General features: G+C 32.1%; 1 protein-coding gene and 1 pseudogene across 1 annotated transcript; one reads left to right on the forward strand and one right to left on the reverse strand.

Annotated features, from left to right (window-relative positions):
- The first annotated feature begins 6,691 nt into the window (after positions 1-6,691).
- LOC125812240 (NAC domain-containing protein 1-like) lies at positions 6,692-10,369 on the forward strand (annotated as a pseudogene).
- Positions 10,370-16,972: 6,603 nt separating this feature from the next.
- LOC125812315 (lipoamide acyltransferase component of branched-chain alpha-keto acid dehydrogenase complex, mitochondrial) lies at positions 16,973-23,537 on the reverse strand. Its single transcript, XM_049491827.1, has 8 exons — positions 23,155-23,537; positions 22,333-22,479; positions 21,483-21,608; positions 20,592-20,965; positions 19,762-20,009; positions 19,403-19,491; positions 17,572-17,799; positions 16,973-17,431 (listed from the first exon to the last, which is right to left on the reverse strand). The coding sequence occupies exons 1-8, from the start codon at positions 23,344-23,346 to the stop codon at positions 17,318-17,320; spliced, it is 1,518 nt and encodes a 505-aa protein (XP_049347784.1). The 5' UTR covers positions 23,347-23,537; the 3' UTR covers positions 16,973-17,317.
- Positions 23,538-27,608: the final 4,071 nt, after the last annotated feature.

Raw genomic sequence — 27,608 nt, forward strand, 5'->3', positions numbered from 1 at the left:
ATTTTCAAGAACAAGGCAGCCAAGTATATTGGTAGATTGGGAGGTAATGAAGAGTTCATTGGTTCATCAGATGAACCAAGTGAAGATAGCGATGAAGTGCTAGATGTTTTAGCACAACCAGGTGTTGATTTACCTTCAAGAAGAAAAAGCAAAAAATTGAGGTATGATAATTCTTGTTCCATTTCTTTCTTTGAATTGGGTATGATATTTGAGAGTGCAGTTGAGTTTAGAAAAGCTATTGCTGATTATGGTGTTCGACAGAAGGTTCAATTAAAAATTAAACCTAATGAACCTCATAGAGTAAGGGTAAGATGTGTAGGAAAATGTAACTGGGAAATCTTTGCTAGCTTGGATAAAGATACAGGAAACTTTTCTGTGAAAAATTATTATCTTGTTCACAGATGTCCTACAAAGAACATGAATAGCTTATGCTCAGCCAAATATGTGGAAAGAAAGATGAGGGAAAGAATAATATCCCAACCTGATATTAGAGTTCATAAGCTTCAAGAGACAATACGAAAGAAGTGGGGTTTAAAAGTGGGAAGATCAATATGTTATAGGGCAAAGATGAATGTTATCAACAAGTTCTTGGGTGATTGGAAGCTAGAGTTTTCAAAGTTGTTAGACTATGCTGATATGATTAAAAGTACGAATCCTGGGACTTCTTGTTGGGTGAGAACTGATAATGAAACAATCCCCGGAAAATACTTGTTCAAATATTTCTATGTTTGCTTTGGGGCATTGAAGAATGGATGGCTTGAAGGTTGTAGGAAGATTATAGGATTGGATGGATGTTTTTTGAAGGGTGCTTGTAAAGGAGAATTATTAGTGGCTGTTGGAAAAAATGGAAACCAACAAATGTATACAATAGCTTGGGCAGTGGTTGACCAAGAAACTAAACACTCTTGGAGTTGGTTCTTGAGCTATCTCATTCAAGATTTGCAACTTGGTGACGGAAATGGCATAAAAATCATGTCTGATATGTAAAAGGTATTGTTTTAAACTGTTTATACTTGTTTATATAAGTTGTTTCTGCCTTCTTCTTCTTTATACTTGTTTTATCTTTTATTTACAATTTATAATTTTGAATCAGTTGAGGGATATGTGATATTGTAGTATAGAAAAATAAGGCATGTATGATATTGTAGTATAGAAACAGGGAATGACCATACCACATTTTAAACTACTAGGAAAATGTGTTTCTGAACATAGAAAGCTTGCAACTTTCTAGCATCAATATATCCACTCTGTTAAAATTATGTGTATTTGTTCATATTTCTGTCCCATCAGTAATGTATGAAGCTCTTATTAATCTATCCTCTAATATCTAGAGTCTCCTAAGGCAAATAAATGGGAACAAACAAACACTATTGTTGTTAACAAACAAATTATAAATACCTCAAGAACACTATCTAAAATTCAAGAAACATAGTGTTGTTGTCTTCTTCTTCTTCTAATTTTTTTTTATCATTTGAAAAAAGAAGCTGATTTCTGCCAGCTTTTTAAATTTTCTGCCTTATTTCTTGTTAAAATTGGACTTAAGCTTTATGACGTAACATCCTTTGTCATGTCTATTTACTTTGAAAGTTGAAGCATATGTGTATTTTCTTTAAGTTTGAACTTGAAGGTGCTGCTTTTATGCCCTTATTACTTTGGTGTTTAATGTTGAACTTCATCTATTTATTTTATTTTCTAGGGTCTTGATTCAGCTGTTGATGGATTGCTTCCTAATGTTGAAAGGAGAATGTGTGCAAGGCACATTTGGGCAAATTGGCAAAAGACTTGGAGAGGTGAAGCAAGGAGAAAAGCATTTTGGAGGTGTTCCAAAGCTAGTTTTGAAGTAAAGTTGAGTGATCAATTTGCATATTTGGGACAACTTGGTGACAACATTTGTGAGTCATTGCTTAAATATAACAAAGAATATTGGTGTAGGGCTTTTTTTAGTGAAAGAACCAAGTGTGATGTGGTGGAAAATAATATGTGTGAAACATTCAATTCTTGGATTGTTGGTCCTAGGCATAAATCTGTGATTAGTATGCTTGAAGATATTAGACATAAAATGATGGATAGACATGGAGATATGATCAAGTTTGTCGATACTTGGATCAGTGACATTTCACCCATGGCAAGACTAACTTTAGAAATAAACAAAGAGATTGGTAGGAAGCTAAAGCTGAATTGGAACCATGACACTGGATTTGAGATTCTGGAAGGAGAATATAGGCACATAGTCAATATGGCTAATAAAACATGTAGTTGCAGGTTATGGCAGTTGAAAGGTATCCCTTGCCAACATCTAGTTTGTGCCTTGTATCACATTGGACAAGAACCAGAAAATTATGTAGAGCATTGGTACCGAAAAGATACATTCCTACGTGCTTATAAGTACTTCTTACAGCCTATCTCTAATAAGAAAATGTGGCCGGAAACCAATAACCCACAAATAGAGCCCCCTGAAGTCAAGCCAATGCCCGGAAGACCAGGCAGATGTAGAAGAAAAGATAAAGATGAACCAAGAAAAAAAAAGTGGGGGAAAGCATCAAAAAATGGAGTAAAAATGACATGCTCCAAATGCCATCAAGTTGGGCATAATAAAAGGACCTGTAAATCAGTGGTAAGTACTGTATTTGATTATTTTTTTCTACATAATCATTTTTAGACTTCTAAATCTTTTTCTTATTGTATAGCCCTCTCAACAGCCTTTTCAACAGCCCTATCAGCAGCCTTTTCAACAACCTCGTCAACAACCCTCATAACCATCAGTGAGTCAGTCTAGCACTCAACATTCCACTTCTTTATGTCCAGAAACTTCAAGAGTTGAAGGAAGAAAAAAGCAGAAAAATAGTTCTTCTACAAGGCATCTTCTTCATTTGGAAGGAAGAGTAGAAGAGATGTTGGATTTGGTGTTTACACAGATATACAATCTGGAAGACAAGTCATTAATGTATGTGTGTTCTTAACTTGCTTTTTTTTCATCTTTATTTATATATAAAGAGTAATGTATAGGTAACCTAATGTATATGAATTATATAGCCCGGGAGATCAAGTGAAAGAGTTATCTCAAGTGGGACAACATTAAAGGATGCATCACAAACAAATGTAGATCTTGGATTCAAGCCACCTGGTTTGAAATGGAAAGGAAAAGAAGCTATGACGGGAAATCAGCTTCAACAAATGCAACAACAAAAAAAAATTCAAATCAAATCTAAATGGGTACCATGAGAGTTCAATTATGCTAGTGATATCGTTACACTTTGGACAACTCTGTTTTTGCTTATTTTGATATATATTTTTTGAAGGCATAATTCACGTAAAACAGTGCTAGTGGCATTTAGATTTGCCTATAAATTATTCCACTTTTGATCATTTTGATGTACTTTTGGATATTTTGATGTATATTTGCCTTTAGACAACTCTTTTAAGGTTATCATGGCTATGAGGCATGTTTTATGGAGGTTAAGTTGATATTTTGTAAAGCTTTTTGGTGTTTGTTATGGAAAACCTTATTGATGTTTAGTACATACTATGTGAGTTTGAGTTGTTTTATTAGATATAGCTTCATATGGGTATGAGCTATTTTATTGATGTAGTATGTGGATGCGATCTATTTTACTGATCGATGTAATATGTGCGGAGCTGCTGTTATATTATAAGATTTTCCTTTTAATTTCTGCTGTTAAAACAAAAAGCATACAAGTTGCTCTATTATCTGTAGGTTACAGCAGCATTGAAGCAAGAAACATGAGTTTTGCCAATTGTACATTGGTGTTGCTTTTGTGCTCCACATAAACATCTTCAAGAGCCAATTGTTTTGCCAATTATACTAGCTTTTGAAGAATATCATAGCACCTTTATTACATGTCCCTGTGTCAATATAGTTCTTTTTGTTTTCGTTAGTGTTTGTTCTTCTCCAATTACATCCAAAAATTGTCAATTAGCAGCAGAAGTTACGTCTACAAATATTTTAGAGTATCAAGATACGTTTGCAAAACTAACATACAATTATTCAACAACTAATTTACAATCTTTCATTTCCATTTACTTAAAAACTTCTTTACAGTAGGCTGTTATCAACCCAAAAAAAACTACATTATGATCCCAAAATGACTCCTGCAACCAACCAAAGTACCCAAAATCAACATACGTAACAATCACTACATAAAGAACTCTCTATAAATCAAAGATAGGATCACAACGATCAACAAAACTCGATACTTTCTCCTAATTTTTTCCTTTTCTTCATTATGTTGTCTTATCCTTTTTTGTAATCCCGAAATAACAGTTCTAGCTTGTTCGTTATAATCAATTTCGCACCACTTGAAAAACTTGCATCCAGCCTGTTTAAGAAGCAACAAAATAATCATAAAATTGTATCTTGAATGCTAGAATTTAAACAAAAAAAAAGGCCATCTAAAATGAAACCTTACCCGACCATCTTCACATCCAAGAAACCAGCGACCTGGGTTATTTACGGACCAAGAAATCTTCATTAAAGCTCTTTTTCCACAATGACAAAAAAAATTTGATGTCATTTCAATGAGCAGAAAATTGTGAAGAAAGAGAGGAAAATTGCAAAAGTTGTTGAAGAAATTAGAAAGAAGAGAGTAAAGTGAGATTTTGATTTAAAAAAGGGAAATATATATATATATATATATATATATATGAAAGAGATTCATTAAGGGTAGAAGTGTCATTTATGCCTTTTTTTACCGTTGGAGGCCTTTATTTTTACCACTGACGCGCCTAATTGAAGTGTGTTTCACGGAATTTGCCATGTAGGATTAGAGTGTTTAATTGTTAAATTTTTGGATAGTTGAAGTGCCTACTTGTGCACTGGCAAAGTTTAGGGTCATAGTTGTGAATTGATGTCAAGTTAAAGGTCCTCTTTATGTATTATGCCTTTCAAATATTTATAAAACTATACTAATTATATACATAATTATATAAAACACATATATTATTTAAAAGTTTAAAAAAATGATACAACTATTTAAAATAACTTGCAAACTGTATTTTTTTTTTTTTTTGAAATTTTATAAAACTAATTATTTTAAATCGTTTGAAATTTAAGAAACTCGATGATTATTTTGCATTGTGGATGTCCGAAATTGGGTGTCAAACAGGTACTGCTTGGAAACCTCTTTTATAAAGAGTTGCAAATGAATTTTTTCATGGCTGATAATCAGACGCTCTTCATAATATCCATGAGTTATGATAATCAATAAAAAACTTTTGGATGAATGCCATGTCTGGTTTTCATTTTTGTCAATACAAAAGTTAAACTACTGGTGGAGACACATAACCAGGCTTTAGCCCAAGTGTGAAAACATTGCCAATACTATTTGCAATTTCTTGATTCTTTGTGAGTATTTTGGTGACAAATTATTCAAAGTGTGGCAGCCCTTGGACCGTCTTAGCATTATAGGTGGTGACAACCTGTTTATTTGGGAATTTTAGCTTGCTTCTTGATGATCTACTAAGATTAGGGGTCTTTCTCATTCATAGCGAGATCAATGATTCTATTTGAATATTTATTATTGAAGATTTTCACTAAATCTTCTTATTCATTAGCATCTAGTTGTTCTCAATGCACATATATGTAGAACTGTTAAGAAAAATCATAGGTTGGTGAAGTTCTTCTCACATAATTTTTTTCTACATATACAGATGGATGGAAACATCTTTCCAGCTTCAGTTATATCCTTGTACTGTACATACCACTGCTACAGTTCACTTGCCAGTAAGCCTAGGGATTACAAATGCAACGGTCTACATCATCCCAAAGTTGTATCCACTAGTACACTTATAGTTGGACTGCTTACAATAGTACTCTCTATTGTCTACTCTGTTGTTCGTGCTGGATCTTCTACAACTCTACCTTTCCCTCCGAGCTCACCACGTGCAGGTTAGATTTCGTATTCCTGAAGGGTTACACTGTGTAAAATTTTATGATTATTTTGTTCACATTTGGTATAATTGTGCCTTTTGTTTCGTTAAATTTGTCTGCAAGACCTTATGAAGTTATTAAAATGTGTCTGGATCACAGCACATTAGCTGCCATTCAATAAAAATATTCTCTAGGTGAACGATTTTAGTGTTTTTAGTATATTAACCTTTTTGTCCATTCTGATGTGATTCTATTTCCTGATTGTTCATTACTTGTTATAGACTTCATTTTGTTAGCGATCCTGCTCCTGCTAAGTGATTTAACTTGGATCTATTTTGCTAGTTTAGTAATCAATCTATCTAAAGTAAATCCTAGGTGTATAATTTAATTGTGTAGAGATAGCAGCTCTACCTTGAACTTGATTAGGCAGATCTAAGCTTATTACCTCTCTTGCTAGTATGTATTCGGTGATGCTTCTTACAAGTTGGTTCACTTCTGTGGGAGAGAGTGGGAAATTGGGCCATCCGTTTGGGTCAGAATTGTGACTAGGGGTTGGTTACTATTGTGGTAATCACACTGGATAGTTAAAAGATATTTATTATCTAAACCATCTAAAACAAGGTAAAGTTTAGAACTCAAATATATTAGAACTAGGAAGTCTAAATCTAGTAAAACACATAATTGTCTAAAAATGCACCGTCAATCTATAAAAAAGAGAACCAGCTAATAGACTATCAAAGAAATAGAAACCTAAATAAAAATATTATAAAATATAATAATATATATTAGAAAGTATTGATTATAATGGCGGGAGAAGAAGAACGGGTTCCTGGTGAAGAATGGAAGCAACAAATCCCACTGGGTTTAAAGTTTTGTCCTTCTAATGAAGAGATACTACAATATTATCTTTTTCGTCATGTCACCGAAAATTATATTATGTCCGGAATAATACCTCAAGTCGACCCCTACGAATGTAACTCTTATCACCTTCCAGGTATCGTAACTTGAGCTTCTTCCTTATATGCATGACTTATATATGTATGTAGTTTGTATTTTTTGAACTTGTTAACAAATCTGAAATCTTGAAATAATATATTAAGAAACTAAAATATTTGATTTATACTTGGTTTTAAAAATAACAATAATGATAATCATGAATCTGTTTTTTTTATTTATAAAAGATCTAATTTATAAAATATAAAATATGCCTAGCTATTGAAATTTATTCTATAATCACATTAATTTTTTGAAAATAGAATATAGAATAAGAGAGCAACCTCCCTTCTTGTTTTTTTTTAAAAAAAATATTTCTAAAAATAATTATTTTAGACTTTAAACTAGTTTCAAATTTATTTAAAAATTCTAGATAATGAGTTTTCGTTACTTAAAACGTCAATTCATTTCCTTAAAATAAATGGTCTAAATGAATATGGATAAGTAAACTTAAAACTTCAACCTATTATAATTATTTTTTTAGACTTTAAACTAGTTTCAAATTCATTTGGGTTTCTAGATCACGAGTTTTTTTTTTCTTTAAAATAAATGGCTTGATACTTAAACTTTATTTTAAGTTAGAGATATTATTTTCTAATTTCAAAAGGTTAATGAAATTACTTTTTTACCCTTATAAAATAAGGAAGACAGGTGAGTATACCGTGGTAATAGCCCTTATCACACTGGGATAGTTAAAATATATTTATTACCTAAACCATGTAAAACAAGGTAAAGCTTAGAACTCAAATATATTAGAATTAGAAAGTCTAAAAATCAAGTGTTTACTCGCCATCAACCTATAAAAAGAAAACCAGCTAATAGACTATCAAAGAAATAGAAAGCTAAAGAAATTAAAAATAAAATAAAACAATATTATCTAGCTAGGGAAAATTTGTAAAAAAAAAAACATATCTAATGTCTGGAGAAGAAGAATGGAAGCAACAAATTTCAGCGGGTTTCAAGTTTTGTCCGACTGATGAAGAGATACTACAATAATGTCTTGTTTGTCATGTCACCAAAAACTATACCCTACCCGAAATAATACATCAATTTGACCTCTACAAATGTAACCCTTGTCACCTTTCAGGTAACTATTAGATTAATGCATTTTGATTATTTTTTTCTGCAAAAAGGGGATATTGGCAGTTTGCTGGGAAAAGAGATGGGAAAAGGTTCAAAAAATTCCCTCAATCTATTGAAAATGATTCAAAAATACCCTTCTTCCACCTATTGATTTAAAGATGACCTTAATGTTTTTCTTTAGGTTCAAAAATGCCCTTTAGCTAACAGAAATATGACATGAAATTTAACTAAACAAATGGGCAATTTTCATTGGTCAACATAATTATTTTATCAAATAAAAAATCCCACCCAAACCCATTTCAAACCCAACACCCAGACCCATTTCAAATTAGTCTAACCCAACTTTTGTCTCTCTCCTTTCTTTCTTCCCCTTACCTTATTCCTCATCTACCCTTTTTATTTAATTTGTGTTTTCTTTCTTCCTATTTAATGTATAAAAAATCAGTTTCTTAGTCAAGGTTAATCGCGTAATAGTTATTGAAGATTGATTGAAAATCATTTCACAATGTGGAAGCGAATGAATATTGTATGTAAATTCCCACCTTGCGGCATCAATGATTAATATTACTATGCATTTTAGTTGCTACTTATTGGGTTAAAATGATGTTTTGGGGGGGTTTACAATCTACATTTAGCTGTTATTTTTTGGTTTAAAGCTTTCATTTTAATTGTTGTTTGTTGGGTTGAAAGTTGTTGTTTTTTGGGCTTAAAAGCTGCAGTTTACTATATGCTGCAATTTAGCTATTTTTTTGTCATGTTAATTGCTGCAACTTAGTTACTTTGGTAAAAACTGTTGTTTTTTAAAGAAAGAAAATAGAGGATGAAGAAAGAACAGAGAAAGGAACGGAGGAAGAAGAAAGAATAGGAACACATGAAGCGCCAGTTGAAAACGGGTTTGGGTGAGGGTTTTTAATTTGATAAAATAATTATGTTGACCAATGAAAATTGGCCATTTGTTTAGTTAAATTTCATGTCATATTTATGTTAGCTAAAAGGCATTTTTGAACTTAAAGAAAACGTTAAGGGCGTTTTTAAATCAATAGGTGGAAGAATGACATTTTTTAACCATTTCTAATAGGTTAAGGACATTTTAAAGCCTTTTACCAAAAGAGATTTAGGGATTTTATTTAGTTTGGCATACATATTACTTTATACCTAATATAACATCATTTTTTCATATGTTGTAGTTAATAGTGTAACTATTGCAGAAATTAATATGGACGGGGAGTATATGTACTTCTTCACGAAGAGAGATCGAAAATATGTAAATGAAAAATATATTGCTCGGGTTACAAGAGATGGAAGAGGATATTGAAAATCAACAAACAAGAAAACTATAGTATGCGCTCAAGATGGCTCTGATCAGTTGGGTAAAAAGACCACACTTAAATACTGTTTTAAAAACTCAATAGGTGGCAAAGTGGATGTCCCCACAGAATGGATAGTGCATGAGTATGTAATTTCAAGAAAGCTCGTCTTCCCCTCAATATCATCAGATGAGGACGAATATGTATGTATACCCTCTCTTTTAATTTGTTTGTTGATTTTAACTATGCAAATCTTTTTATACTGTTGACAAAAACATAGACTACTAAGATTATTTTTACTTTATGTTACTTGCACTACGAGGATATTGCAGCCTGCATAATTTATAAGAAAAAAAATAGAATTAAAAAAACGAAGGAACTTGATTAACTCTTTGATTGGGCCTAATCTCTTCACAACTGATCATAATAATGGAGAACCACAACCATCACTAAAGCGAAAATTCGAGCCCAATATGAAACCCTAATCACATCTGATCAGCCACATGATACAACCATGAATTCAAATTATCTATGTGATAGTCATGCTGCATTAATATTGGATAGTATAAGAATCAATTACGAGATTGACCAAACATCAAATACTAACTCATCACCATTCGAGATTGGCCAAACATCAAATACTAACCCAACACCACCCGAGACAGGCCAAACACCAAATAGTAACTCAACACCATCTGAGATTGACCAAACGTCATTTACTAACCCAACACCACTCAAGATTGGCCAAACATCAAATACCAACTCAACACCACCTGAGATTGGCCAAACATCAAATACTAACCCAACACGGCTTGAGATATGCCCAACATCAAATACTAACTCAACACCACTCGAGATTGGCCAAATATCAAATACTAACTCAACGCCACCTCACGACAATATTGTGCTAATGGGAGAAAGGGTATCTGTGTGTCCCACTGATCATGCCTCGACGACTATTTACCAAAATCAGAGTAATGAAGTGAAAACTGAAGGAATTCATCTTGATTTTAATTTTAATTTTGATTTTGATGGATTGGATGACATATTACTCAATAGGTCGCCCCCAAATGAGTCATTTGAGAAATACTGGCAATAATTTGAGGTTCTTCGCCAAACACTACCACCATATATAACACACAAGAAGGACGTTTTGTAATCTGATGTTTGTGATTCTTTTTTACCTCTCTAGGAGCTCGTATCTTTTGACGTTTTGTAATCCGATGTTTGTGATTCATTTTTACCTCTCTCTAGGAGCTCATATCTTTTTTGCTTCCTTGGCTAATTAGGCTTTTAATCAATTTTGTAGAGTAATTGTTTTATAATATTTCTATTTTTTTCAAATATTATTCCTAATAAATTTTTTCTTTCTGTCTGTTCCTTAGTTTTACTTTCGTCTCTGTTCTTTCTAATTTGTTTCTGGATTCCATGGCTATGTCTACTAGTATTCACTTACTTTGTTTCTTTTTAATTGTCATGTATATTAAAAAGTATTTATTTCATGTTAATATAAGAATTAATTAGTTTTTTTCAACTTTAAACTTAAGCATTAATTATTTTAGAACTAAGAAGTATATAAATAGATTTATAAAAGTACTCATTTCGTTTCAATTTATGTGACACTTTTCGGATTTTGAGATTCCAACTAGTCTATTTTTTTCCGTAAATTTTTCAAATATCTTTTAAATATTTTGAATTGTCAATATTGTGACTTATAGTTAGAGCTGTCAATATGAGCTGACCCACCCCATCCGGGCCAACTTATACATGCTTTGAAATTGACGGGTCAGGCCCGGCTAGCCAATTTTTTGTGTAGGCTAGAAAATTGTTGGCCCAGCCCGCAAGTACATAGGCTACGGGCTTTGCCGAACCAACCCTCTTTTCTTAAAAGTATATTTTTTATGATTTTTAAAATTAAATTATAATTTAAAAATATTATTATAAATATCGACAAGACAATAGGTGTTAGTGTTACTACTTGTTAATCAAATGTACAAATAAAATTATCTTTGTAATATTTATTAAGTGTGATTTCAAGTAAAAGAATAAATAGCTAAATAGAAATATTAACCTAATTGTTTTCCAATGATCATAATAAAACACAAAAACTATGACAATATTCCATAGACTATGGCCTATGTAGTGATTCCCTAGAAATATTCGGAAATTTTTATTTTATGTAGTACATATTTTATAAACATAATTTGTATTTGTAATATTTCAAACTTTAAACAGATTTTGAGTTTAGACTCTTGTTATTTTTAATACTCTATTTTATTTTTATTATTAAATTAATTTTTATTTGGCCCACGGGCGGGCCCTATCCATATTTCTCAAGCCCCATAAATTGGCAAGTTTATTCAGGTCGGGCTAAAAAGCCTTTTTCTTAAATGTGCTCCAAAAATCGTAGCCAGCCCTATCAAATCACGGGTTAGGCCAGGCCGGCCCAACAGGCCTAGCCCATATTGACGGCTCTAATTTTCAATAAAGGGGTTTAAAATCTGAAGAAGTAAACACGCGAAATAGTCGAAGGGAGTTCGATCTATTATATATATCTAAAAAATAATTGTAACCATGTATATGTAGTAATATTTTTCGTCACACGGGTTCAGATGAACCCTCTAAGAACATGCTGGCTCCGAACCTGCCCACAACCGTTCCGCCTCATTGTCATCCCTAGTTATACACTAAAAATGGTCTTATTTTATCCCAAGGAAATGAAGAGATAACTAATCCAAGATTTAACAATCCTTGGATAAAACCCCTAAATGACTAAACTATCCCATATTTCTTTTTCTAATTTATTTCGTAATTTGATTTCTGTAACGACCTGTTCCCGTCGTTATAGAAAAGCCATCGGGAAAATTTTTTGGGCCGAAAAACTTTTTTATAGTAACTTGAAATTCCTAGCCTAGTCCAGATTTGGACGAAATCTGAGTCATGTGAATACTAGGGAAATCTCGTAATGAATGAAATATCTAACTATAATTTTGATCACATGAGGAGATATCTAAGACGTTAAGGAACTCGTACGATTTTACGAAATTGAATTCGGGCAAGTAGAACTCTCGAAACTGATCTTAGCGTGAACGGGTGGTTTTTGAATGTCAAAGGTTTAAGGTGTGTTATGAAATGGGGGCTTGAAATTCAAATTTCAACATTCTGTCTCTGTGCATGCCGCCGTAGCGGGATGGGTCCCGCTGTAGCGGGATGGGTCCCGCTATAGCGGGACAGTCGCGACTTAAATAGGGTAAAACCCCCTAAAAACGTTATTTTTTGCAAAAGTTCGTTCTTGAGAGCTAAGAAACGACCCAGGGCTATTTCTTAAAAGTTTTCCATCTCTTCTAGCACTAAAGGTAAGGATTTTACTCCCCTAATCTATTTTTCGATCCGTAGAACTTGGATTCTTGGTTAATTACTATTGGAGGAGGGTTTTGATCTGAAACTAATGGTGGAAAAAGCCCTAAATTGGGTATTAGGATCTTGGGTTTGGTCTAGGGTTATTGTGTTTGTTATAATCCGAATAATTTGACATTTGATTGTTGATCCTTGCGTATATTAATTGTTTGTAGACCTAGAACAAGCAGAAAGAATCCGGAAAGGAAAGATTCAAGTGCCTAGGGGATTCAAGCTTGGATTCGAGGTAGGTGATGGTTGTGATTTCATGTTGGTGTGATGTATGTTAGTAATTACTCCATTATAATGCATGTATGTATGCGAATGTTGCATTATTGATCACACTAATCGTAAATGAGTATGAATGAAGAATTGTATGCCATGAATCAACTCTTGATTATATGATTATAAGAATGTACATTGTGATTGTGGCTTGTCGACTGGATCGGGTGTTACGTTTCGACATACTAAACATCATAACAAGTCGAAATATTATTTGTATTCGAGTTTAATTGAAAATAAAAAACTTATAATAAAAATGTCAAATAATTATCCTTTACATATCAAACATAAATGTTAATCCTTCACCATTTGCCAAGTTTAGAGAATTTCACAGCAACTTAATGAATTATTTCTATGTTCTAGATGTTTCTCTGTACACCATTGTCCAAGTAAGTGGATAGAAGTGTTTCACTGAATCTTGTTCCATTTCAATCAATAATATTTCTTTGCATTTTTCTTTTTAAAAAGTATCATGCAACCCTATAAAAGGCCTAAAACCTCGTTTCCAAACCATTTTAAAAAGCTTGAATGCACACAAGCATTCTTAAGAATCTTTTTTTTTCTTGTTTCAAAGCCTCTTTAGATACGTTTATGATAACACAGTACCATGGTTGTTGTCCCTCAATTCTTGAGCATAGCCCTTAACTTATAGAATTCATCAATGTAGCTATCCTCCAATTTCTCTAACACAAGCTTTTTAACCCTCTTCATCTTGAAGTAACTAATATTCAAATTAAAATTATCATCCAAATCTTGTCTCATATCTTTCACCTTGTACTTTGAATTATTTAAAAGTTTTTTCTTGAAGTAGTGTGCTAATGCTTCTTGAGTATCTCTTACGTTCTTAAAAGTTGATTTCCTACATGAGTGTTTTGTATTCAATGTCTTAATGTTGAATCTCTATTTTTTTCTTATCTTCAGGTATCAAACACTCAAATGGACAATCAACATCATACACATATCTCAATTTACTAGAGTAAAAGCTCATAATTTGTTTAGCTTCTTTAAGTTTTTAAGCATATACCCTTTTCCAGTTCTAAGAATATGTCTAGCTTGTTATTGATTTCTCTGCTCTCTTTTTTTCTAAAGACTTTCAATTCATCATTAGTGTAATAACTAGGAATATATTCATTCTGATCCTCCTAATCCTCATCCTCATCTAATTCACAATTAGTTCTACCTTACTGGCATAGTAGGGTAAGGCTTGTTCAGGTCACAATTATTTGGGGTAAGAACAATAACTTCACTCTTATCTACAAAATAATTGAAGAACACGAAATTCACTAGACAGAATAGATTGTAGAGTCGTAATACTTGAATCATTCTTAAACAAATTATACTTACCAGCTGGCCCAATTACTAGCAGTTGTTTCACAACTCTAAAACAACATTTCTCAATAAACTTTGAGCAAATGTCAATATATGACAACAAATTCACATCATATTCCTGTCAAGTTTGATTTAACTTTTTAATGTATACAACTTAAGGAGGTAGGATCCACTTGCCTCCATAATTAAATACTAAATCAATTTTCTACGTGATTCTTCAAAATAAAATAAAAAATATATCATTCTTCAAATTATTCACATGACAGACATAAAAGGTGGAAAGGAACTTGTCAGTTATAAATACAACAAATCGTAGAAAGACTAATATTACTTCATTTGAAGATAAGAGTGGTAGAGTTGTAGACTTATAAGAACCACTAACATTATTTATCTCAACTATTCACATGAAATAAAGCATCGAAAATAAATTTAAAAAAATGCACAAATTGAGAACAATATAATCATACACAAGCTACTTCACATGCACCAAATGGAGACATCAATACACAAGGTTAAAAACATAAAATAAACTGAAAAAGAATCCTAATCTGTATAAAACATATAAACAAGAAAAGTCCTAACTTGAGAAAACAGTATAAAACCCCTAACTTTAGAAAACAATGTATAAAGTGAACACAACATTAACCTCACGATATTATACTACAAATCTACAATAGACCAAATGCAATAAAAATCTATAAAAATTAAATCTTAAGTATTTATGAAATACATTCAATCAAACAATCATTACACAATATTTACAAAAACCATACTCTGACTATTAAGAACAAGTCTTCAGTTCTTACTTGAATATCAGAGTAGGGTGTCAATTATCATCAGTTCTTACTAGTCGGTATATGTCGTTCCAAGACTGCAACAATATAGAAGATGGAGAATGTTTAGGTTTTTCCTCTCCTTTTAGAATATGATATAGATGATTGGGTTCTTAAAGGATGAGTTGGTTATTTTCTTTTGGGTGGATCCAAATTTGAATTGGGTAAATTGAGTTTTAAACAAATCAGGTAATGTCACATAATATATGAAATTGCTAATTAAATTGATTAATGAGTCCGTTTGTGAAAAGGGCATATTAAGGTCATAAAGGTTAATCCTAAGGACATTTTATGGTCAAAAGGTAAACGAATGATATTTTTGTACCAATTTCAATATTTTAAGGATATTTTAGACCATCCACCACTTAATTATTGGCAGAAGTGATGACTTTAAGATGAGTGATGATGACATTAATTTTAAAATTCGCAAATTGCTTACATAAAATCATATATTTCCCTGTCTTTCCACCCATCCCCATCTATATTGTGGTCGTTATTGTCTCCAACCTTTATATTGTCGATGTCGTCACGACCAACAACTCCTCGTCTTTCTCCTTTATGAGTTAAATCAATTTTATACCCCAATAATTATCACATTGTCGATTAAGGCATCAAAGGTGTGAGTCTAGTGCTGAGATAAAAGGTCTAGAACAGAAAAACAACTCCAAAGAGCAAAATCTCTGATTGAGTAGAGAGCCCATAATGATAATTAAACATCAGTTAAAACTAGATGCAGCTTAAGACGGATTTTAAAATTACTTGTTTGTTAATGGTAATGACTATTGAATTTAAGGAAATAACTCAATTATTCCTTACCCAAAATAACTCAATTATCATTAGTTACATAAAATTGTCATTCAACCACTTTCAATTTCAAGTGCAGTGCATTTTCTACTACTATTTTCCCTTTCTTTTTTAAACTTCTAGCCATTAAGGGCTTTTTTCTGATCCTCCTCCCCTTTCCTTATTTCTTCGTTGCTTTTTTCTTCGTTCCTTCCTCCTCCTTTCATGTTCAAAGCTTGACTTAAAAGTTTGATGTGCCACAAACATGAATTGTTTCGAGTGAATTATATATTAAAAGACTTGAAACACTGAGAAGAGCTCATATCAAGTTTTTAGCCCGCTTAGAGATGATTTTGAGTTGATCGTGATTCGTGGATTTCATTAGCCATTAAAGCTTCTACAAATATATGTAATACACGCTATTTATTGATACATTACATGCACATAATATACACTATTGATATAGATCAGATATTCATAAAATACACCATATATACAATATCGATACATGCGGACATTTTTGTTGAATTTGTTTTCGCCTGTACATATTGGTAAGTATACAACTCTTTGGATCAGGGATTTGCTAATCCAAATGCCAATAAGGTAGCTACAACCAAAACTAGAACATCTATATGATCCAAATTGTACTTTTTTGTCTTCCCAGATTCTGAAATGTGTTGTTCTAAAGAAATTGTCCTTCCAAAAGAAGCTCCAACCGTGCAGTATATGACTTCTAGCATTTAGATTACAATAGGCAAAATACTTAAAAAGACCCTTAAACTTGACCCGAATTATTAGTTGCACATCTAAGCTATTAGGAATCTTAATTATCTCCCTGAACTTAACTACTTGATAGCCTTGAACCCTAACAATGCTTGCAGGTCTGTTAGTAGATTTCCTAGGCTATTTGTAATCATGACTACTTCGCCTTGGAATTTTTTTTGTTTGGTTGCCAGCATACCCTCATTGCTGATGAATACAACTTTACCATTCTCAAAAAAAAAAAAAAACAATGCTTGCAGGTCTGTAACAATTTTTATAGAATAGGAAGTTGGCTACCACAAATGGAAACAAAAAGCTTAAAATGAAGAGTTGCAACAGAAAATATATAGAGAATAGGATGGTTACAATAAGTTACTTTCAAAACTAATGCTTATTATCAAGAAAATAGTCTCTGTAAACTATATTTCTCTTCTATTTTTCCAACTGTTGTCACATTCTGACAACAGATTCTTCCCCAAGTACAACAGGAGACTAGGTAACACTGCCTTTTATCTATTAGATTTAGTGATTCTTTCTTTCAGGACACCTATAAGCTTCAAATGATCTTTATACCCACAATATAATGACAAGGAAGGCCAAAATGAGCCTTTGTTCTTGGATTACAAATAAATTAATTCTGATCAAGTCTCGGATACGAGAATTTATCTTGTATGCAACAATAGTAGGTCTGGTTTTTCCACAAACTTTTTCCAGTCGTTACAGAACCTTGCAACAGTTGCTCCATCAAGAACTCTATGATCTGCACCTATATTTATCTGAAAAACAAAATCATCTGTATGAGATACTGAAATATGTTTAATGAACTCACCCTGGTTTTGATGCATTGCACAACATGTTGCTGATTATAGAAATGGGTGAAAAGGTGCCTCGTGAAGGTCTTTAAATCACTACATACCGTCATGACTGATGCAGGACATACATTCCCATCTTCAGCAAAGTGTGGAATTTTCTGGATCCGGCCCATTGCTATGATGGCAACTTCAGGTGAATTTACAAGCGGGGAACCAAACTTTCCACCAATTCCTCCAATATTGCTTAGAGTAATAGTTCCCCCTGATATATCATCAGAACTAAGCTTGTTTATCTTAGCACAATTCAGTAGCCGTGACAGTTCCTTTGTTATCTGTATTAGAAAGCATATATCCAGTTGACAATTCAAAGGGAAGCACAAACATACATTTAGTAGTATATAGATATATACACATAAAAGATAAGAGGAATTGATCTGGGACTATGGAAACAGTATCACTAGGAAAGGGGGGAAAGTTCCATTACGAGAATACATAGTCAAAGTTTTCCCAGCCTCCTTTCACAGTATGGTAAGACAAATCAAACAAAGAAAATGGATACAAGTTACTTGAATTGAATAGAACAAGCAAAACACGATGAGCAATAACGTCAGAGAGGGAAAGAAAAAGGGAGGAGAAAGGGGAAAAGACCAAGTGCTGAGTTACATAACTCAAAAAAGTTCTTAGCCTTACTTTAACAGAATGGTAAGAACCAGATGGCAGGAAGTATATACAGGTCGCTAGTGTGGAAGAGATCAAGCAAAATACTGCATTCTATGTACTATACCAAGGATTTCTGGTCATTCCTTCACTATAAACAGGGATATCGATGGAAGCAATTTAATTATCAAGGTATTCCTTTTGTGCACAGTTTCGTGTATCCTCTCCTTTTTTCCATATTTTTATGCCTGAAGCATTACATAATAGGGATATGAAACTCTTTCATCACTTGGTAAAACTAGAGATGACGGATTCATCTTCTAGCTACTGTAATCCAATTTCCAACACCACAGAAAAGAGAAGCATCTCTACTATCATTTTCATTTCATTACAAAATGATCTTTATCAACTAGAAATTGTTCTATTTTGAGCTGAGCAAAATCTTTACCAGGACCAAATGCCCACATCTGAGTCCCTCTCCCTATCATAACTTTATTCTATCTCTTTACTTAACATCAGACAGTTCATATCTGGAACTAGTCCTTGTACTCATACACTCAAATGAGAGGAGTTGCAATTTTTAACATGTAACACCAAATCAACTCAAGGATAATACAGAAAAGTATAAATAAACTAAGCCGGTGGAATTGTTGAGGTGGGCACAAGGTGGCTAAGCTTTTGCAGGTAGAGTTACTTGGTACCTGTGTTGGTGGAAGGTAGCTGGTACCTGGTGAAATAGTCTTGGTGTGTGCGAGCTGGCCCGAGCACCATCACCATGAAGAAAAAGTATAAATAAACTAGCCAAGCTCCACTGCCTTTCAATCATCCTCTATTCGTTTCTCCGTAATTTCTCTATATTTTTCAGCTCGAACTAAACATTCTTCTATATATTTCTTGATTTTCAATAATAACATACACTCTCTGACTCTCATAAAGGAGAAGGCTGTACCCACATCATATGATATTAAAGTAATACTCACACACGAGAATCTACAGAGTACCAAGGAACTTCTACACTTCTTTCTAGTAATCTCGGCCTCCAATATCTTCATCAGGCAAGTGTACATGTGCCAGATTCTCATCTTAATAATGTTTTAAAATTGTCAAGCCAAACTAGGATTTAATAAATAAAAGATGTGCTTAATAGACTATATCGAGCGATGTAGAGATGTAACTATATCATATGAGAGGAAAAGCAATAGATAGAAATGTCATATTTCAGTACAGAATAAACAATGTCAATACTTGAATTCACTGGGGTAACAGCTGTCAACTAACCTCCAAGATTGAGAGAGACTGAACATTTTTTATGTTTGGTACAACCAAACCATTTGGAGTAGCCATTGCTATTCCAATGTTGTGCGACCCTAGATTGTGGGAAGAAAACAGTACCATTAATACGAATGAAGAATGTGTAAAATAAGAAAGGAAATGCTGTATCAGTATAAAACACAAAATCTATAACTGTCGATATGGTCACTAATCATATGAAGAAACGGAAAATATTGTATCAGCAGATAACACAAAATCTATAATTGTCAATATGGTCACTAATCATGTAAAGCAAGCTATATTTACTATGTTAATGAGTAGGGTACCATTTAAAATTGATAAATAGAATTTCACATTTGATATACCTTTTAGGATAACCTCATAGGATTCCTCACTGAAGCGACTATTTAGCATGGGATGTGTAGTTAAAGCCATCGAAAGTGATTTTATGAGGACAGGAAGGAAAGTGTGCTTGATCTCCGGATCAGAAGTCTCATTCTTGAATGATGTTTTGAGATCCACAAGTGCATCACAATTTATCTCTTCGACATAATGAAAATGTGGAATTCTTGCAGCTAATGTCATTGACTTAACCATGGCACGCTGATACCCCCTGTAAGATAAAGACAGAAATACATGATTATAAAAAAATAGAACACCTTCCTTATAAAGAATATGCATCTAAATTTGCCACCACAAATTGTTGATGCATTTCAAATTGATGGACACCACTTGCAATGTTAGAAATATATTTAAGCATCTTAAGAAATAAGAGAAGAGTTGTGAGATGCTTTCAACACACTGGGAAAATGTTCTCTAGTATGAATTACTCGGAAACTGATATAAATCTATAGCCAACTCATCTGGAACTCCTACTGCACCATCGAAGTTAGTTGAATCTAGAGACAGAGGGACAAACAAGCAGTCACATATGCTTTTTTAGGCTATAATTTTGGTTCTTTTTTTTTTTCTTTTTCTATAATTTGGTTCTATATTGTGGTAATATAATTATCAAATTTGCAACACACACTTGAAAAACTTGTTCAAAGAACATGCTTCCTATCAACAAAATTTTGTTCAAAGAATTCTCCCACTAATGAAAATCACGGCCCATCTGCAGTCAGAAGTCTCCAGTAACATAACGAAACAGTATAGTGAGCAAGTGAATTTGAGTTCTCCTTATGTAGTAACTAACCTTAGCTGAAGCGTCTTATCTTCATATCCCCCTCCAATGAGAGGTGAAACCTCTGAAAGTTTTTGTTGTGCACATGCTGGTGCTCCATTAATTAGTCCTTTTTGCATTGCATAATTTATCACGTCCTCTTTAAGTATCCTTCCACCTTTCCCAGTTGCAGGAACATCATTTATGTCCAAACCATACTGCTTTACAAGGTTGCGGACAGCAGGTGTAGATAACACTCCACCCATCTTGGTTTCTTCAGGCACAGAGCTGATGTCACTTGTGCCACTGAAATCAGATTCCAGCGATGTCATCTTTTCTAAAGCATCAGAAGTCTCAGTAGGATCAAGAATTTCATCAACGCCGATCTTCAAAAGTGTTTCTCCAACCTACAAAATTTGGTAGAGAGGATGATCTAGTTCTTAAACATCCTTGAAACTTCTACAGATATACATGAATCATGATATACTACATATTGATGAGGCAGTCCATAAAATCAAAATAATTGAAGGAGAGAAATCGAACCCTAAGGTATAAAGGAGCACTGGTTTCTCCTTGTGAACAATATGTTTGCGTAGTTTTTCTTACAAGCATAGTTCCAAAGTACACCATACTAAAGCTAGTTTTCAATATGGCCTCATATTTTGAAAAGTGAGTCCTCTCCGTGTCTTTTGCTCATAAGTTTGAGAGTATCTTTAAACAGGAAAAAAGTTATTTTTTCCCTCTTTTACAGTAAAATAAACGGAATGGGGTCGTGAAATTCTCACTTCAATATCTCATATTGTATCTCCAACTACAAACTGATGTCATCATTGAGGTGCAGTCAAATAAACAAATCCATAAGACAAAAATCAGACACCAGAAGAATTACAGTGTGGTCAATACACTATGACTGTGGTGTTGTACCTTTACGATGCTACCAGGAACATGAAGAATTTGACAAATTTTCCCCTTGTAACGACTTGTTATTTCAATCGTTGCCTTGTCACTCTGAACTTCACAAAGAGGTTGGAATTCTTCGACCTGGTCTCCCTGCCAAAAAAAAAAAGAAGTACCATAATGAATTGGTGAAATGCTTCATATACTATATGGTATTAGTTATTACAAGTAAATTATAAACCAATGAGTGCAAAGTCAGCAATCCAGCAAAAGGTGATGGTAGAACAGAAAAAAACCAAGAGACAGAGGAAGGGAAAGAATCAGGTATTCCCAAGTCTTGTTTTGCATACGAAACAGATGGCTTTTACTGCTGCAATTCTATGCTGTTAGAATCCTGAACGATAAAGCAAATAGAGGATTATGAAACCTAACTCATCCCACCAAATTATAGATGAAAAAAGGGGGAGAGCCTTTAATGGCTATTTTAGACAAGAATCCAGCATACTCGTACAACCAAGTAACAAATGAAAACAATGAGTGTATTTGATTGATAGCTTCTAACAAGAGAAGATTGGGTAAACGACCAAAATCATGAGGAGCAAAACCTTAATTGCAGTTTGCTGTATGAATATGGGCAAAGAGATGCATGTAAATTGTACTTCAAAGAATAATTGACTTGAAGTTCCTCCAAGCCAGAGAAAAAAGCTAATGCACCTCACATCAAGTTGAAGTTTTAAAACAAGTCAATCAGTTGGGCGTCTAACACAAGTCAATCAGTTGGGCGTCTAGCATAGGCACATAGCTAAAAAATCATTAACCAAAGGAGAAAAAGTATGGCGTGAAATAACCTATATATTTACAAGAAACATCCACTAACCTCCTGAACAAACCATTTGATAAGTTCACATTCCGCAATGCCTTCACCAGTTTGCGCCAGAGGTATATCAATTATCCCACCAACAGGAATATCCAACGCAGCTTGAGTTGAAAAACCACACCCTCTTAGAGTAAATGAAGCATTTGACTGCAAAAAATATTGGCATAAACAATAGGTAAAAACAATAGAATAGCCAGATTTTGCTAACCTACAGAGAAAATAACTTCTCAAAACATATTGCAAGAAACCTGCATCGAGAACTTCTGATAAGTTTTACAAGAACTCAAGCAAAACAGACGGAACATGTTGCACAAAGAAAACACGCGAGCTACCTTTAAAAATTATGAACAAATTCCATAATCTGATCAACTTTGGTGAAATGCTAGTACTAAACTACTAATGATCCTTCAATATTAACACCACTGTATAAAAAGAAACACCAACTTTAGAAACTAATATGATATGCTGTTTGGACTCTTCCAAGCTGTCTACCAGTGTCGGATCCTTCAAAAGTAGTATTTATTTTTTATTTTTTTGAGAATCCAACACATAGTGCAGCAACATTTGTGAAGAGTCCGAGCAACATAGCTATAGTGACACTGATTCCAAATAACCCAGAATCATGATATTCCCATATCCAACATATGAGGGATAAGGGAAAAAGGAACAAAAAGCAGGCCTAAAAGATTCCCCTTTGAATATTCAGCTTGACAAGATCAACAAAAAGTACTACACAAACACATCATGCAAGTTGCCCTAAATTATTTTGGAAAAACAAACAATAGTATAATAAAATTTTATACAAAGAAGAAAAACTGTCACCTTAGTATATGAGCAAAACGGCGTCGTATAGTTTCTAAGAAAGTGAAGTTGAGACTGAATTCTCTTGCCACTACATACAGTAGAAGTAACAGGCGTCACCGGAGTTTCAACGGAAGGCTGAAACCACCTGAAAATGGTCTGCCGGAGGGCGGAATTCCGGAGCTTACCCTGATAAATTTTCCGGCATATCATGGTAATTGAATTGATGAGAATGTAATTGGGATTCAATTATTTATTGGGTCAGAAAATCAATAGTTGTCCAATTAAATTTTAATTGGACAACTATTGTGTGCTGTTTATAATTTCTTTGCGTTGACCAAAATTCAGCCGAATTTTTACTCTTGCAATTTTTCAGAAACTTCACAACATGATTTGTTTTGTTTGTTTTGTTTTGGGAACGAGAAATGATGGGTTGTTGCAGCAATGTGACCAACTTTTATAAGTGAAAAAGAAAAAAAAAACTCCTATGATACTAATCTTTGGGATTTACAAAATATCATAATGTATTTTGTGTTTTGTTATTATTCCAGTGACATATTTTTGAAACACATATCTTACTTTTTCTTAGAGATGACGCAAAAGAAGTTATTTTCGAGAAACTCCGACCTCAAAAGAGAATATACTTCAATATTTTTAAATGTTTATGTTCACACGAAATTTTAAAGATTAACTTACATAATTTTCACTAATTTGGGAGTTAATTATTTAGATACACGCTAATTTGCAATATTATAAATTTTACTAGATTTTGGTGCATTCAAATACATCTATCTCGGGATATATGACGTTAAAATTATGTGTTTTGTTCTAAATACACTGTATCTAAGTAGATTTACATGTATTTAAATATAGACAAACCTCGCTCGCCTCCATCACATCTTACTCATCATTCTCATATTTCACTCGTGTATCTGATATCCTAAATATATGTGAATCACACTAGATACATATATATAGTTTGTATCTAGTGTGATTCGCATGTATCTAACTTGAAATTTGATATGAAATTATAAAATAAAAAAACAAAATGTAGTTATTTCAAATTATAGAATTAGTATATATGATAAGAATGTTTGTGTAATTAGCTTGTTTCTCCAAATTTAAAAGGTTTTATGATGGATTAAAGTATATGTTACATAAATCAAGTGTGGAAAAAAGTACTCTTTATCATCCAACATTAGTTGATCATCTTACTAAAAATAGTTATCTCGTATTAGTTGTTCATCTTACTAAATTAAATTAATTAAATTTTCCTATATTATCCTTACATTAAATTCTTTTGAAAGTGTTCACATGTGTTTATAAAATTTTCAAGAACTTTTTTAAGGAGTAAATTAGTAAAAAATTATCTTCTTATTCATAATTTCTTAATATACGTATAGAAATAAAAATAATCAACTAATATGAAAGAAAAGAAGTATACTTTTCTTGAAAAATAGCTATTCCTTTAGTGAAGGGGAAATATTATTACGAATTATATTGAATAATATATTGTCAAGTGGTGTTTAAAATAAAAGTTGTTTAAAGGGGAAAATATAAAATATATTCTGAAATTATTCGAACAAGTCGACTCCACGTTCCAGATTTTGATTAGTTGAAGTGTTAAGTTAATTTATTAGGTATTGAATGTATTTTTCCTTGTTTTTTTTTAAAAAAAAAACTGCCTGATCATACGAAAGAGTTACATTTTAAAGTTTGTATTTATCCTTGTTTAAAATGATAATGATCTCCCTTTTCTTCCTTTGAATATTAAGATGATAAAATCCACGTGCGCTTATCTTAATTGAGATGTGCAACACACATCATCAAAGTTATCTACATCTTCCAATTTTGCCTTATTTGGCAAATAAAAGGTCGTTTGGTTGGGAATAAGTTATTTTAAGATAATTAATTTTGGAAGAAGTTATCTCAAATAAGTTATTTCATCATGTATATGAGATAACTTATCTATAAATATGACAAAAATTGTGGTATACTTATCTAATGACTACCTAATACATCTAACCAAATATGAAATGAAATATTCATTCATTTAATTATGAAATTATTGTACCTATACCTCACACCAAACGAGCAAGGACTGGTATACGAGAGGTAAAAGAATGATAATATAAAATAAAATATAAAATTATTTTATTTTGTGTTTAATTAAAAATATTTACTAGTTTTTAAAAATTATTTATTTCCTTATTTATATTATAATAATAAGATAAATAATTTTATATATATATATGATAGGATAACATTCGCATATCAAACGGTTCCTTAATCCACCATTTGATTTGGTGCATTAAGAAAAGCTATGTCTTTAACAATATTTATATATGTATTAGTAATCTTTGTATTGTTAATATTATAAATTATTATATATTTGCTATATATGCTATGATATTGAATAAGGTGTATAGTTAATAGAGCATATGCATTAGTTATATATTTGCAACAAATTTTTATAGCGCAGAAAATTAACTACAGTCAAAATAAATAAAAGAAAAATATGATATTTTTAGATGAATATTGTGAGTACAATCTTGTTGTTCTCTTGATAGGATAACAACGTATTTCTCGAATGTAGGATGTTAAACCTCCTTGAGATGTAAACCTCCTCGAAGGAGGTAAAATTGACGTGAGTAGTTTCGCGTGCGCAGAAGGTAGCTTGGGGAAGAAGAAGGAGGAGGAGGAGGTAGCAAAGGAGGCAAAATTGGCATGAGTAGTTTTGTGTGCGTAGAAGGTAGCTTGAGGAGGAAGAAGAAGACAACAAATGAGGCAAAACTGACGTAAATAGTTTTGCGCTAAATTATATAAAATAAAAAAAAGGGTTAGAAAAGTAATGGGGCATGAGCGTGCTTGTAAATAGTTTCACTTTTTGGGTACAAAAATGATTTTTTCCCTCAAAAAAATTAAGACACCTCCCTAAATATTTTGAGCAATTGACACTTTCCCTCCTTATTCTCAATTGAATAATTTAAATATTCATTTTACCTTCTAAATTTATCAATTTATAACTTTTTTTTAACTTTTTTGAGATTATAATATTTTTTTCTCTTTTAATCTGTATTATGAACTTATCTATGGAAGAAATAAATCTTGTTTAAGAAGTAATTATGTGAAAATAGTTTTCAAGCATAGTATAATCTTGAAAAATAAGCATAATATAATCTTGTTTTTTTTTATAAAAAAAAAAGGCATTGCATGAGATTTGTTATAGGGGGTTTTTGGGAGGGGTGGGTGGGTATACAATTGTTGAAAATTGAGAAAGATATTCAATTCTTAAAATGAAATCGAAGTAGAAATCAATTTTCACCCATAAATATTTTTCCAACTTTTACCGTAAAAGAATATATATTCCAATTATTCAACAACTCATGGCTCATGATTAAAATAGATCAGAATTGTAAAATGTTTCAATCCACATTTTTAATTTTATATGGCACACAAATTTATGCGCCATATATACGAAAACTAAGTAATTTTCATTTGTATTGGTGCTTATGTTTAGGGAAAATAACTCAGTTGTTGATGCCTTTTAAATTAACTATACATATGTTCCATTGTAGTTTCTTTAGTTAATTATCATATTTAAAAAAAAAAAATAGGATAAAAGAAATATCCTTAACATATCATAAATAATTTTAAAATGCTTTTATTTCATCTATCAGATCAATATTTTTTGTTAAATTTAAACATGTCTTTATTAACAATAAAATAATAAGGAATGGTAACATGAATTTTTGATTCATTTTAAGGAATATGACCCAACTATCTTAAAATACACTAACTAACTAGAGATTTGAATTATTTTTCTTCTCTTTTTAATAAACTAGTACCACTCTCAACGATAAATATTTAATTTCAATGAGTTTAAGTAACTAATTAAATGAAAGAAGAAAGGAAGAAAGAAGAATAATGGGAGAGCTCTAAGTAGAATAAGAAAGAGTAAAATAATCAAATGGGTCTTAGACTTTTTAGAATAATTGGGTTAGATTCTTTGAATGGGTCAAAAATTCACTGTTAATAAAAGATATTTATACATCTAAAAAACTTGTTTAGTGCATGTTTGTTTTAATAATAGGAAAGAGGACATTTTGAACCATTTATGATTTTATTTTATTTTATTCTCCTTCTTTATTCATTTCTCAAATTATGATATTTTTTATTTTTTATCATAATCTGATTCATACTCAACTATGACTTTTTTTTTCATTAATTTATTTTATTTTTCACTTCTTATTTTCCTCTCTTTTTGTTCATGTGATGTTTTATTATTATTTCTTATCATAATTAATTTTGGCTCCTTTATTTTTGAGTTTTTTTTAATAATATTTTTTCAATTTATTTATTTCTTTTTCCTTTTCTAAATTTTTCTCTCCATGGTCTAATTTTATCCTTTATCCTTTTTCTCCTTTTATCGTTCATTTTTTTCACTATCATCTAATTTAATACTCAATTTGACC

Source organism: Solanum verrucosum, unplaced genomic scaffold (genome assembly GCF_900185275.1).
Source record: "Solanum verrucosum unplaced genomic scaffold, falcon-dt-bn FXZP01000115.1, whole genome shotgun sequence".
NCBI classification, from domain to species: Eukaryota; Viridiplantae; Streptophyta; class Magnoliopsida; order Solanales; family Solanaceae; genus Solanum; species Solanum verrucosum.